Below are 15,545 nucleotides of genomic sequence, written 5' to 3' on the forward strand. Positions count from 1 at the left end.
TCCCCGCCGTCAGCCTCCAAACCACTTCGGGAGACAGCGGGATGGCGGCGTTCCGCCTCCCTCTGTCCCATGACCTTGTGGGGCTGGTGCTGGGGCTCTCTTGAAGCCTGGAGAGCGAGAGGGGTCGATGCCCACCGACCCCTCTCGCTCTCCAGGCTTCAGTGAAAGCCTGCATTCGCCCCATAGGACGCACACACATTTCCCCTTCATTTTTGGAGGGGAAACCAAGCGCGTCCTATAGGGCGAAAAATACGGTACTTTTCTCTTTAACCAGGCGTTTGGTTGATTAGCATTCTATGTCCTTTTGTGTTTGTGGGGAGGGTTATTTGGTTTGTTTTTGTTTTTATTATGTATTTTATTTCCATTATATATTTTTATTATCTATATATGTTTATGTTGTGAATCGCCCTGAGATCTTTAGATGATGGATGGTATACAAATCAAATCAAATTAATAAAGCCGAACAATTTTGAATAGGAGGAAGACATGGGAGGTTGCTTGCATTAGCTTGGGGAAAGCTGAATGGAAGAATGCAAGGCTACACAGCACATTGTGTCAACCATTTTAGTTTTGGGATGACTAGTTAGAGCTACATCCTGCTAATCAGCAGCAAGCGGGGTGTGTGGCATTTTACAAAGTACAAGAACAGAACCCTGATGCAGGGATTGAAAGGACTTTACAATCTCTAATTTGGCAACTGAAGAAGTGTGCATGCACACGAAAGCTTATATCAAGAACAAACTTAGTTGGTCTAGCTGTGGGTTAAATCACAGAGCCTAGGGCTTGCCGATCAGAAGGTCGGCAGTTCGAATCCCCGCAACGGGATGAGCTCCCGTTGCTTGGTCCCTGCAAGTAGATAAATAGGTACCGCTCCGGCGTTTCCGTGTGCTGCTCTGGTTCGCCAGAAGCGGCTTAGTCATGCTGGCTACATGACCCGGAAGCTGTACGCCGGCTCCCTCAGCCAATAAAGCAAGATGAGCACCACAACCCCAGAGTCGGCCACGACTGGACCTTTACCTTTAAGGTGCTACTGGACAATTTTTTAATTTTTTAATTTATTTTGACAAAGAAGAGTGTGCACCTATTTCCGTTTCCCTAGAAACAGGTGGTCCCTACAGATGTTGTTGGACTAGTTCCAGGCAATGGTCCAGGAAGGATGGGGGTTGTACACCAATAACATCTGAAAGCAGACAGGTTCCACACGAACAGATCACAGCCACGGTTTTCAACCAGGGCAGGAAGACACCAGATCTTCCCTGGCTAAGCTGTTGAAGGGCTCAAAACCCAACTTTTGATGGTACCTTCCCTCTTAAAGGGTATCAGCTACAGCCCCTCTTGAACAAAGGTGGCTGCAAAGGGGGAGGCCTCTAACACATCTTCTCTTTATCTAAGTTTGCCGGTCTAGAATTAATGCTTCACGTGTTACAGCCGCTTGCCAGGCAATGTGTGGGGTTTTGCTTCTGACACAGCAGCTACTGGGGTGAGTAGAAACGGCTGTCAGGTCTTATTCAGCCAGTGATCTGCCGGCTGGTCACCCATGGTCACCTAGGACAGGTGTGAAAACCTTTGGTCCTCCAGATGTTTTTGGACTCATAACTACCACTTGCCCCCAAATGGTATGGTCAGGGATGATGGGACTTGTAGTCATGCAATATCTGGAGGGACACAGGCTCCCCATCTATGCGCCAGGAGGTTGTTGAGACAGGGTGGTCAACAGCCCACCCAGTCCAGCATCCTGTTTTCACAGTGGCCAACCAGAGGCCCATGGAAAGCCTGCAAAAGCGGGACCTCAGCACTCTCCCCACTTGTAATTTCCAGCAACTGGTATACAGATGCATAATACTTCTAACCATGGAAGAACAGCATAGACTTTATGGCTAGTAGGCACAGATAGAATTGTCAGTACGCCTTTGAGCCGGTGCCAGCGAATGGGCTCAGTAAATGGTTCTGCCCTGGCTGGGCTAGGCGACTGGAGCACTTCCAGAGACCTTCCAATCCTGGAAAGCAGGTCTCAGTGCACTGGACTCACAACTGTGCATTGTGAGCACCAACCTCAGCAGAGTATAAACAGCGCGGAAACTTGCTGTGAAGCATAACTTCTTTTATTTCTAATAGCTACTACAAACTAAGGGGACACGGGTGGCGCTGTGGGTTAAACCACAGAGCCTAGGACTTGCTGATCAGAAGGTCGGCGGTTCGAATCCCTGCAACGGGGCGAGCTCCTGTTGCTCGGTCCCTGCTCCTGCCAACCAAGCAGTTCGAAAGCACGTCAAGTGCAAGTAGATAAATAGGTACCGCTTCGGCGGGAAGGTAAACGGCGTTTCCGTGCGCTGCTCTGGTTCGCCAGGAGTGGCTTAGTCATGCTGGCCACATGACCCGGAAGCTGTACTCTGGCTCCCTCGGCCAATAAAGCGAGATGAGCGCCGCAACCCCAGAGTCGGCCACGACTGGACCTAATGGTCAGGGGTCCCTTTACCTTACTACAAACTAAGAACTAAAGAGCTACTGGCTTGCATGGGTGTTACAGCTCCCACGCAGCCATCTAATCACTACATAGATAACACAGAGACTCCACACAGAGTCAGGCAGGAACGGAAGAAGAGAAGAGCAGTTTCCGCCCGCTCCTTTCTGAAAACATCCTATCAGGAGATTCTCGCAATAGGAGGGGGTGAAAATATCAACATTCTCCCCCTTTTCATACCAACCGTTGCAGAATCTAACACATTTGCAATCTATGTACATACACAGCCATTTGTTCCCTGTTAACAACTTTGGTTAGTGCATCGGGCAGGTATTTCTTTCCCTGGCCTATAGGACACTTTCACATGAATTTGTCTAGTCCTCTTTTAAAGCCATACAAGTTCCCAGGTGTAAGGAAATCTTTGCCTAAAAAGATACGCCTTGCACAGCAATGTATTTATTACGTTTGACCACTTTTATCTGGAGCTAGGGACACAGGTGGCACTGTGGGTTAAACCACAGAGCCTAGGACTTGCCGATCAGAAGGTCGGCGGTTTGAATCCCCGCGACGGGGTGAGCTCCCGTTGCTCGGTCCCTGCTCCTGCCAACCTAGCAGTTCGAAAGCACGTCAAAGTGCAAGTAGATAAATAGGTACCACTCCGGTGGGAAGGTAAACGGCGTTACCGTGCGCTGCTCTGGTTTGCCAGAAGCGGCTTAGTCATGCTGGCCACATGACCTGGAAGCTGTACGACGGCTCCCTCGGCCAGTAAAGCGAGATGAGCGCCGCAACCCCAGAGGCGGTCACGACTGGACCTAATGGTCAGGGGTCCCTTTACCTTTACCTGGAGCTAGCAGCCATCACTTCGTAACCGTAGGACTTCACAGTTCATAGAACTGTAAAAGACCACAAGGGTTATCTAGCTCAACCCCCGAAATGCAGGATTCTTTTTGCCCACTGGGGGGCTCAAACGCACAACTGTGAGATTAAGGGTCTCACACTCTATTGACTGAGCTATCCAGCTGTTGTAACGGGCATGGAAATAGACACCGTCTAACTGGATCTGACCAGATGAATTCATCCAGTCCCACGTGGCTCCAAGCGATTTGCCTTCCACCACAGGAACCTGCCTGAACCCTGTGGTCACCTTCTTCCGCATCTCTCCCTGCCATCTGGTCAGACCTCACCTGGAGTACTGTGTCCAGTTCTGGGCACCACAGTTCAAGAAGGACACTGACAAACTGGAACGTGTCCAGAGGGCAACCAAAATGGTCAAAGGCCTGGAAACGATGCCTTATGAGGAACGGCTAAGGGAGCTGGGCATGTTTAGCCTGGAGAAGAGGAGGTTAAGGGGTGATATGATAGCCATGTTCAAATATATAAAAGGATGTCACATAGAGGAGGGAGAAAGGTTGTTTTCTGCTGCTCCAGAGAAGCGGACACGGAGCAATGGATCCAAACGACAAGAAAGAAGATTCCACCTAAACATTAGGAAGAACTTCCTGACAGTAAGAGCTGTTCGACAGTGGAATTTGCTGCCAAGGAGTGTGGTGGAGTCTCCTTCTTTGGAGGTCTTTAAGCAGAGGCTTGACAACCATATGTCAGGAGTGCTCTGATGGTGTTTCCTGCTTGGCAGGGGGTTGGACTCGATGGCCCTTGTGGTCTCTTCCAACTCTATGATTCTATGATTCTATGATCTAAAGTTGGACAAGTGGTGACTGGAAGGAGGGCCTTCGTAGCTGTGGTACTTGGCTTGTTAAACACACTTCCCAGAAAGTCTCCCCTCGCCTGGCTCTAACTCTGATGGGCAATATTGCACAACTTTCTAGGTTCCACCTTGGTTTCCTCATCAGTTTCACGTTTAGTTACCTTTACATTTAGTTTTCATTTACAGTGGTACCTCGGGTTACATACGCTTCAGGTTACATACACTTCAGGTTACAGACTCCGCTAACCCAGAAATAGTGCCTCAGGTTAAGAACTTTGCTTCAGGATGAGAACAGAAATCGTGCTCCGGCGGCGTGGCGGTAGCAGGAGGCCCCATTAGCTAAAGTGGTGCTTCAGGTTAAGAACAGTTAAGGTTAAGAACGGACCTCTGGAACGAACTAAGTACTTAACCCGAGGTACCACTGTATTTTGACTTGTGCTTTTTAAAGAACTCTTCTTTCCTCGGCTTTTTAAGCAACCTTTTGGATTATTTGTGCCTCTTCCTATCTGTGGCATTCATCTTAGTTCACTCGATTACAGTTGGTTTAACTGAACTCCAACCTTCCTAAAGAGACACAATATTCCTCTTCCCTTTGACGAATTCCCTTGTTTATTTTTATTTTTTTACCAGTTCTCCTTCTAGAAGTTAAATGTCTGTATTAGACTGTCTGGGCAATTCCCACCACTCGTGTGTGGAATCAGAGATCATTTCACTTCTGTGTAGGGCCTGATAGACCAGAAGACTTGTTTAGTTTCCCCACCAGACATTTTATGACGCTTCTTTTACACATATAGTTGCCATGCAGTATAGAAACTATTATTTTTTTGAGAAAAACAAGCCTAAAGCCAACTTGGACTTACGTAATTAATGCCACTTTCCTTCAGCGGTTCTCAACCCGTGGGTCCCCAGATGTTGTTGGACTACAACTCCCATCATCCCTGAGCTCTAGCCTTGCTAGCTAGGGGTGATGGGAGTTGTTGTTCAACAACATCTGGGGACCCACAGGTTGAGAAAGGCTGCTTTAGGTCCTGGCCTCTCTCTGTGCCATGACTCAAGCTGACCTTTACCTGGTGTCTGAGGATACTTTTAAGTCAGCCATTGTGCCAGGATAGTGGTCAACTGACTGGAGATGACGTATAGCAGGATATGCTTTTTCTCTTGGAATTTCTACCCACAGTAGTTTCGGGGAAGAGTTTCTTTCACGATTCCTAAATTTATTTCACACTCTGCACCTTTTCCTGCAATAAGCAATACCATTTTTGATGCAGGCTACTCTTTCATTTCTATAGATTATACACCCAGGGATGACTGCTAAATAGGTTTCTCATTTGACCACTTTTTCAGCCCCACTTTCAAAACCCTGCCTTTTCAACAGTGCTACCATGTGTATGTCTACTCAGAAGCAAGTCACGCTGAGTTTGTTGGGCCTTATTCCTACGTAAAATGCACAGACTGCTGCCTAATTCACCAGTACAGTGGTACCTCCGGTTAAGAACTTAATTCGTTCCGGAGGTCCGTTCTTAACCTGAAACTGTTCTTAACCTGAAGCACCACTTTAGCTAATGGGGCCTCCCGCTGCTGCCGCAGCACGATTTCTGTTCTCATCCTGAAGCAACGTTCTTAACCCAAGGTACTATTTCTGGGTTAGCAGAGTCTGTAACCTGAAGCATCTGTAACCTGACGCGTATGTAACCCGAGGTACTACTGTACTGGCTTTCTAGCTTCCTGCTTTTGCTTCTACATTCCATCTCCCTTTAAATACCCTTTTGCGGTCCTTTGTCAATTTGGACTTTTAAAAAAACCACCACTTGGCTCTATAATTTATGCATGCCTATTCACATTTTCTGCCCAACGACTGCTCAAAGCGCTGCCTCAATCATGGTGTTGCCAGCAGCCATTTAAATAATCCTGCCTTGCCCAACCCCCACTCACACATTGCATATTAGTTACACCAAATGTGTAAACTGGAAAGATCAGGCTGTTTATAAAGATGAGCAATGCTACATGTTAACAAGCTCAAAGCAACTCTGGGTTGAGGATTTGTTTGTTAAGATTTTATTTAATGGCCCTTAAAATTCCACTGTATGTAATATTACACATGCCAATTAAATACTGTTATCTGCTCTGAGCTTTGGGGAACGTGATTAAATCTAAACCAATTAAACAAATGAAAACTGTTGACAGGAAAACCAGTTTACGTTTGTGTTTGTAATGCAGACACTGTTCTATTACTTTTCTGCTCTGTGTCCTCATCAGAAACAACTTATACCACCTCACTATAAAGGACAACTACTAGTCAGTTGGGATGCAAGCCAAGGCAACTTGTCTTTATTTTTGGGACACAGAAGCATCCACAAAACATTTAACATAACAAAAAATCCAAGAGGGAAACATCGAACATTAATGGAGTATAATCTGGAGTGACTGCTTAAGAATTATTACAAAGAAAAGCAAAGGCTCCAATATAGACTGTCTCCATGTGACCTATGTGGTTATCCTGTTTTCCTAAATTTCTGAAACAAAGCCCAGAGAGAGGTCTAAGCAATAAACTCCTTCTTCTGCCTCACTATTGTTGCTGAAAGACTAAATAAAAATACCTTGCAGTAGTATTGAAGGCTGCGGAAACGGTATCAAGGCTGAAAAAATTACTGTTTGAAAATAAACTTTAAAAACTTAGTACAAAAAAAAGTAGGGGATCCTTTGGCCACATGGAGAAAATGTCTCCCACTACCCCTGGGGGAAATGAAAGATTACTCTGCAAAATGAGATACACCCATAGTGCAGGGTAGGCGAGTGAATTTATAAATCCTATTTTCTTCCTTATTTATTATTTTCTTCCTCCACACCCAACATGCTTAGCAGCCTCCTTCTGACAGCTATGAGGATTGGGATATATTTAGATTGCCATTAACACAAAGCCAGGGTTTGTGTGTTATTTATTTACATCATATGCTCTTCATGCTTTCCTCATTCTACGTTCTTCCCCCCACTCCCCACCTATTCAACTGGTTTGCACCATAAACAACAACAACAAAAGACACCTTATCTTTGGCACAAGCCATACAAAACCTTAGCACACAGGAGCTACAAACTAGTTTTTAGCTTATAGATAAAACAGAAACACAGGGCATGGCTTAATGCTAAAGTAATACACAGGTATGGGAGAAGGAGTTGGAAAACTGCCTTCACTTTTCCATCCTGACGCATTCCAGGGTCTTGGAAAGGCTGCTCAACAGAACAGTCTTTGCACTGTCTTTCAGCCCAAACTACTGCCTTTCTCCCCTATGTATACTTTCCAGTTTCAGATCTGTCTTACAACAGCCACCTAAGAGAGTACGAAGCCGTATAAAAATCCATATGGATTTCTGTAGAAATATGTTAAAAGCTTGCTCCGCTAGTCAGTAGACAAGATAATTGCTTTGTCCCCAACAGCAGCAATGAGCTGTTTTGCTATTTAAGCTCTTCCCACTTACACACCTCTCTCGTAACATATTAAAGCAGGCTTCCTCAACCTCAGCCCTCCAGATGTTTTGAGACTACAATTCCCATCATCCCTGACCACTGGTCCTGCTAGCTAGGGATCATGGGAGTTGTAGTCCCAAAACATCTGGAGGGCCGAGGTTGAGCAAGCCTGTTTTAAAGGCTTGAAATTCCGGAGTGAAACACCAGTTAATCTCGGCCTCTTCTAACAAAAGAGTATTGGGTTTAAAAAAAGAAAAAAGAATGAGAAGTTCTTGTAAACTTTTACAAGAACTGGAAGTCAGGAGCCCCTTAAGCTTCCTAAATAAAAGATGAACCAATAACCTGCTTTAAAGACCCTCACCGTTTTAACCAGGAAGTGTTAGTATTAAATGGGCCCAGGCCAGTTCAACATGGGCTGGTGGGACAAATTCCAGGGCATAAGAATTTAGCATTTCCATGGCATAAGAATTTAGGCTGCCAGAGACAGTCCCAAAATGGGGCCCGTGCCTTAAACACTGTTATGCCACACATGTTCAAGGGATTATAATGCTAACACGCAGCAACAGCAACCTGCCTCCAGATTTGTCCTCCCTGATGTGCCTCTAAGAGCAAATAGCTTGACCTGGGATAGCTATAACTATAACCTAGGCTCTTCCCTTTCTCTCAAGCATCACTGTGCAGCCCCCCGTGTGGAATGTCAGCACAGCCAACGGCTGCGAGGAGTTGCCGTATCGGCCAACTGAAAGCAACTAAGTGGAGGAAGGGAACGGGAAGGGTGCACAGTAAATGGACCAAAATGGGGGCAGAGAGAGCCAGTTACTGCCTATGAAACCATTTTTACAAAGAAACCTATAATCCCTAAGCCGTTACCAGACCAGTAACACAGCTGGCACGTCTGAAGCAAAACCTAAAATCCAATAAAAAGACTGAGGACTAAAACGCCACTTCTGCGTTTGTAGTTCAAAGAGTAAAAAGGAAAAAAAGAAAGCCAAAGAAATGGCTACCCCTTGAGGAAATTGTAATTTCCAGGTTGCTGTTAACTCTGATCTCTTCCTAAAGCATCCCCACATACCTGCATGAGTAACTGAGTGACTGCGAGGGCACCGCCCTGCTATGCACACACAGCACAAAACTAGCCTCGAGGAAACAGGCTGAACTAATCCAGGGCCTGCCATATTCCGGCCACAGTGATGTACTTCCAAGTTCCCGCCAGAAAATAAGAACCAACTGCCTAATTACCACACTACTGCCTACAGACTGATTAAATTGGTCCTCATGCTGAGTTGAAAGCATAATTTCCTGATCCATCAAATTATTCCAGTGAAAGAGGTGAACACCTCACATGGTTTGTGGCCACAGATGCCCACCGGTTTGTCATTCAAATCCAGAGGGGTGGACAGCAATGGAACCATTATCCATCATACCTTAAGAGATGATGTGATTCCCTCCCCGCCAATGCCTCAAAGTTTCATCAGTCCTTCCTGGGGGACTTACCTGTTTTCCTCCTATGTCCAAACGCGGACTGGTCAAATGGCAGGTCTCCATGCGAGCTAAACGAAGCGCTATGCTGGTTTTTAGCCATTTCCTGTTGCGTGTCTATCCCAGTTCGGAGCACATTTTCAGCACAGGGAGACACATGCACCATTTCCGAAGTCGGCGGGAAACGCTTGCAGAAACCCGTGCTGAAAACGTACCCGGTCTGGGGGTTTGTGTGTGTTGCGTGTGGTTGCAGTGGGTTGTGTGCTGCCTTTTGCTGGTGTTCATCCTGGAATTCAAGCCCATGAAGGCCTTGAAAGCCGCGGCAGCTGTCTTTTGTGTGAAGAGGTATATATAGATATATATAGATATAAAAAAGAATAGCTCACTCGATCCTTCCCCGCCAGGAATAGGGGGATTCTCCCAGAGCGACATCCATTGCCGGCAATGGACGCACCAAAATTACGTCGGCATCAATGAGTTAGCCACCTCTGTCCTCTCTTTTTCCACCTATTATATTTCTCATGCATCATCCAGCTTCCCAACCATCTTCCTGCTTTCTTCACAGTACGCACGCTACGTTCTCTCCTTTCTTCAGGGCGGAGTTGAAAATGGAGTTGAGAAAAGGAGACTCATGGTCAGCTGGGGATGATGTTAACAAGTTCCTGGCTGCCCTGAGAAGCTGGATGGAAATGGTTGAAATTACTACAAAGGGGTCAGCATCAAGAGGTCGGGAAGGACATAGCTTTATGTTACAAGCTTTCCACACCCTCCCGCCCAATCAGTCTACGCTACATAGATGATCAGCACTCCAGACTAATATTACGGGGTTGGAAGACCCTAAAGCAACCAGCATCAATCGGTTCTGGCATGGAACATGGACAAATGGGCTCCATGTTTATCTCAGAGGCAACAGGTCCCAATCGTTTTCGTGCATCAGGTAAAAGCTATGCTGTTTACAGGTATCTCTTCCAAGCATAAATGCGCTGGAGGTTTTTTAAAAAAGCAGTTAATGTCAGACAGAAGCAGCTAACTCTTAGCGCAATCGTAATGCAGTGCAGGACAGATTAAATTCAGCGTTGTCATACAGCAGCTCCCAAACACAGGAATCTAAAAAGGAGGACTATTGTTTTTGATGGATGGGTGGGAGGAAGGGGCTTGGTTTAGGCTATAGGGATGCTACTGCACTGAGCACGGGATCAGAATCTATGTCCGCTAGATCAATATATGTAATACTGGCACCAATATTTTAAACCATGTATTGACCTTCTTAATATTATGTGATGTGATCTGCAACAGAAAGGACTTAAAAATCCAAAACAGTGACTTTTGATGGATAATGATTCCATAGCTGACCATAGATGTGAGCAAACTGCTCTTGAGCCAGGGCTATCCCAAAAGGGGAGAGGGAGAGTAGAAAGATAACTTAGCAAGAAAATTATGATTTCATGCTAACCCCACCATGAATCCTCACAAGACGACGTATCTGAGACACAACTGAACAACAATTAGGTTTTTGATTTGGTTGGGTTTTTTTAACAACTAATTTGTATTTTCTTTTCAATCCTCAGCACCAGGGCATAGACTGACAAGTAGGTACGTGGGGTTAAAATCAAACACAAAGCCCCGAATCTAGACAAATTGATTATATGAACATTACTCTACTTGATGTGAGAAGGGAGTGGCTACATACTCATGATGACCTCTCCCTGCATAAAAGTGGCAGGCACTGGGTTCATATATGCCCAGGAGCTCCATGAACAGGTTGAATGATACTCTGGGATTTCGATGTAGGCATGGGATGCAGATCTGGAGAGCTCCTGGGTACAGATAAACCAGTATTGCACTAAGGCTGCATACACTTAAAGCACATTCCTCCCTCAAAGGATCATTGGATCCCCTGGCACAACTACAATTCCCAGCACCCTTTTAAAATACAGTTGTCAGGATTCTTTGGGGAGGTAAAATGTGTTTTAAAGGTATGGTGTGTGCAGCCTGTCTTCAAATCTCCATCCTGGGGACAGAGCAGAACAAGGTGCAAGCAAGCCCAAGGCCCGCTCCCTTTCCTGGGTAGAGAAAAATATTCTCAGAAGCAAAGCCTAAGCCCATTCAAGATAAAATATATACTGGGCATACTCTAGGTAGAAAGAACAAGATGCACAAACTTATTTTTACGCAGACGACACTTGACAGCCTGGCATATATTATTAATTATCCATCTTGTTGTTAGTTCTCTCATTACACTGAAAGAATTAAGTTGTTGTTGTTTTAATCCCACACTCATCTTGCAAATACAGGTCAAGTTCTTCAGAGAATCAGGGCTATTATTCTTTTTTTTTTAAAGCACCTTACTTTGTACAAAACCCCCCTCTCCTGACCTATCTGTATCAACACACACACGGACCAAGTATTGTAAAATGCTTCCTGAAGGACACAGAGGAAATGGCATGATTTCTTTGCATCTATCGCACTTCAAAAATAATCATTTGAGCAAATCTCCAGATGTAAGAAAAAGGAATCATGCCCGATTTTAGAAGTGGGCCGATCTTAAGTTGTGTGAATACTGCTTAGTATTTTTCTTAGAAATTCCAACAAGGCAAAGGTTTAGGAAAAGGAGGCCCAGGCTCCTGCCTAGTCTCTGGATTCCAGTGTAATGTCTTTCTCAGCCCTAAGTACCACTGAATCTACCCACGCATATCCTTGCAGGAAGAACAAAAGAGCTAATAAGACTGTCCACTGATAAAGAAGAGAGGGGCTAACTGGAGAAATTGCTACTCTGCTTCTGTTTTCTTACGTGGTAGCTAATCTAGCCAAACGAAGAGTAGTAACTACTGGTGGTTTGAATCTTTTGGCATCTCAGAGACAACAGGTACAAAGAGGTCTCACTGTGCCCTGCCATCCCCACTATCTTCCTCCCACCAGGCTAATAAAAAAGGCAGCAAAACATCACACAAAACTTCAGTAGCGTGCCTGTTTCCAGGCTAACTATTCTTGCAAAAAAAAAAAAAAAAAAAAAAGCATTACAGGATAGCAGCATTTCTCAAAGGTTTCACAGCAGACAGCCTATGTTTTTCGGACAGGTGATAATTCACTTTTCTGCCAAACAGATTCAAATCGCTGTTACATATTCTTGTGACTTAGCAATTTTAGCAGAAAAAAATTGTTGTTTCATTCATTAACAGCTAGTTGCACTGGTCTGTAAAACTAGTGAGGGCACATCAGGAAATTTTGGGTCAAAGACGACCAATACTAAATTAGTGGAGGAAATGTTCTCTTTGCAAAGTTGAAGTATCTCTGTTTTGCTAACCATCTAATTAACTGCCAGTTAACGAAGTGTAGGCAGTTTTGCTTCAAAAGGAAAAACAGAATACTTATGGAAAGCTTTTGGTCAAATCATTTTCTAATAGAAGTTATTTCCCCTAGTTTGTCATGTGAACAACAAATCCCACCACCCTTTCCAATCCCCAAATTTTACCAAGCAGGGCCCATAGATGCAATTTTTGTGAACAGAGGATACAAACTGCATAATTAATCCATTTCCCAGTCTTCACAGTTTGCTGATCGTTCAACACTACTGGCTAATAGGGTGGGTGTGAGGAGAAAAGGTCACCATTATGCTTATAAGGTTTTCTCGACAAGCATTAAAAAAAAGTTTTAGCCTGGCCCATTTGGATTTCCCGCTAAAAGAACAAGAGGAAATCTGCAGTCGTTCAGAACACACACACTCTGCACAAGAGAAACAAGTCAACTGTGAGAAACCTCCACTACCCTCTAAACGATAAAAGCATCTGCTACAGAGAAGCCAACTTACTTTTAGGTCTTTCCAGCAATCTAGAAGCTTGGTCGCCAAATCACTTGCATCTATTATCTTATCGGTCTGTTCTTGACTCCTCTCACTCTCCACATCTGACACGCCCTCCTCTTCATCTTGAGAGGGTGTTTCTGCAGCCACAGATTCCTCCAGCTTTGCAGCAGAGGTCTCTTTCATCTCTGTCTCGGGCTCCACATCTTGCTCGACAGCTTGGGATTTGCTGGTGTCTGCTGAGACCTCGGCGGCAGCATCTTTGCCAGGCTCCTGCTGGGGTGGCTGTTCCTCGGCCATCTCTGTTGGGACACTGTCTGGATGCTCAAGGTCCTCCTTGCCCTCCTTCAGCTCAATCTCGCTGGTCGTATCAGAGATGGCGCTGTCCATGCTGTTCTCACTTATGATCTTGAGCTTCCGGAAAGCAAGCTTCTTGGGCGTGTCCGTGTCACCCTCCATGCTAGGCTTAGCGGAAGGATCAGGCGTGTTGAGTGGAGTATGAGCCCGCGATGTGTTCTCACTCGAATAACCATCTCCCTCGCTGAGATGTGGAATAGCGGATTTAGTCTGAGCCCAGCGCTGGATAATGGGAAGCACTTTGCTCTCCTCCAACATGTTTTTATTGGGAATAGGCAAAAGCTCCAAAGTCTTCATAATCTGATCACAGAACATGAAAGGAGAATTGTAAACTTTCAGGAATGGTCGGTTTGATTGAAGTTAGATTTGGCGACAGAAGTACTGTTTTGGGGGGACAGGGGGCAGGCGGGTGTGGGGGAATCCCTGATCCTGAATGGGGTAACTGTGCCCCTGAAGGACCCGGTGCGCAGCCTGGGAGTCATTTTGGACTCACAGCTGTCCATGGAGGGGCAGGTCAATTCTGTGTCCAGGGCAGCTGTCTACCAGCTTCATCTGGTACACAGGCTGAGACCCTACCTGCCCACGGACTGTCTCGCCAGAGCGGTGCATGCTCTGGTTATCTCCCGCTTGGACTACTGCAATGCGCTCTACGTGGGGCTACCTTTGAAGGTGACCTAGAAACTGCAATTAATCCAGAACGCGGCGGCTAGACTGGTGACTGGGAGCGGCTCCTGGGACCATATAACACCTGTCCTGAGAGATCTGCATTGGCTCCCAGTACGTTTCCGAGAACAATTCAAAGTGTTGGTGCTGACCTTGAAAGCCCTAAACGGCCTCGGTCCTGTTTACCGAAAGAGCATCTCCACTCCTATCGTTCAGCCCGGACATTGAGATCCAGCAACGAGGGCCTTCTGGCAGTTCCTCATTGCGAGAAGTGAGGTTACAGGGAACCAGACAGAGGGCCTTCTTGGTAGTGGTGCCCGCCCTGTGGAACGCCCTCCCACCAGATGTCAAGGAAATAAGCAGCTATCTTCTCTTTAAAAGACATCTGAAGGCAGCTCTGTTTAGGGAAGTTTTTAATATTTAATGCTGTATTGTTTTTAATACTTGACTGGAAGCCGCCCAGAGTGGCTGGGGAAACTCAACCAGATGGGCGGGGTATAAATAAATTATTATTATTATTATTATTATTATTATTATTATTATTATTATTATGCTCTGCCGAAACACTAACTGGGGCTCCATTCAGACTATCCTCCGCCTTTGAAGGTTCATGAACAAGCTCCATGGTCAAGTGTCCCCCTCTTACCCTCTTCCATTTCCTTCTTAGCATTAACCATAATTTGCTGTGATGTCCGAATCAGCATAGAACAGCTAACATGTGCCCTTCAAACCAGAAGTCCATTTCAAAGTTTAGTTTCAGATACTGGTTTGCAGGGGGAAAGTGCGCTAACCATAGTTTGCAGATTTGAATAGCATAGCAAATTATGGTTACTGCTAAAAAGGAAATGGAAGGGAAAGCCATGATTAAACGGGGGGACAGGGGGAGTGTATGATTCCGCAGCTTGTTCCCAATCCTCAAAACCATGGTATGGAGAAAGTCTGAACTGAACCAGAGTGCCCCTTAAGCAGATGTAGCCTGAAATTTCTGACAACAAATCAGAAAAATAAAATCCCTTTTGGAGGAAAAAAGGTTAATTAAATGTCAATGAGCAATTATACAATGCTAGGCATGACTTGAGTAGGTCACATACACAAGAACCAAAATATCTAACAATGTGAGGATGTAAGCAGACCCAGATGGAGGCCTGACCTCTGAAATGACCTCTCTAATTTGGCACTGTTTACATGCCAGATAGAAGGGACGCAGGTGGCACTGTGGGCTGAACCACAGAGCCTAGGGCTTGCTGATCGGAAGGTCGGCGGTTCAAATCCCTGTGACGGGGTGAGTTCCCGTTGCTCGGTCCATGCTCCTGCCAACCTAGCAGTTCAAAAGCACGTCAAAGTGCAAGTAGATAAATAGGTACCGCTTCGGCGGGAAGGTAAATGGCGTTTCTGTGCGCTGCTCTGGTTTGCCAGAAGTGGCTTAGTCATGCTGGTCACATGACCCGGAAGCTGTACGCCGGCTCCCTTGGCCAATAAAGCGAGATGAGCGCCGCAACCCCATAGTCGGTCACGACTGGACCTAATGGTCAGGGGTCCCTTTACCTTTATCTTTTTTACGTGCCAGATACACACTACAGCAATTGCTTGAGTCTCTTCCAAATAAAAGCACAACCACA

The 15,545-nt window shown here is 45.6% G+C and overlaps 2 protein-coding genes across 3 annotated transcripts in view; both read right to left on the reverse strand.

Moving 5' to 3' along the window:
* The window catches only part of LOC310746227 (cathelicidin-related peptide Oh-Cath-like), a 520,941-nt gene that overhangs the window by 254,880 nt on the left and 250,516 nt on the right, over positions 1-15,545 (reverse strand). The window lies entirely within an intron of this gene.
* The window catches only part of SETD2 (SET domain containing 2, histone lysine methyltransferase), a 94,055-nt gene that overhangs the window by 30,580 nt on the left and 47,930 nt on the right, over positions 1-15,545 (reverse strand). The window contains exons 13-14 of one of the 2 annotated variants that reach the window (XR_014540442.1): positions 12,916-13,563; positions 9,494-9,786 (exon numbers count right to left, since the gene is read on the reverse strand). Coding sequence is in view for 1 of the 2 variants with exons in the window: in XM_083579054.1 (XP_083435180.1) it covers positions 12,916-13,563 (648 nt within the window). In the remaining variant the exon portion in view is untranslated. The remainder of the gene's footprint in view (positions 1-9,493; positions 9,787-12,915; positions 13,564-15,545) is intronic. The other variant, XM_083579054.1, reaches the window with a different exon arrangement.

The sequence above is a fragment of the Podarcis filfolensis genome (genome assembly GCF_964270895.1).
Source record: "Podarcis filfolensis genome assembly, chromosome: 12".
Lineage (NCBI taxonomy): Eukaryota > Metazoa > Chordata > Lepidosauria > Squamata > Lacertidae > Podarcis > Podarcis filfolensis.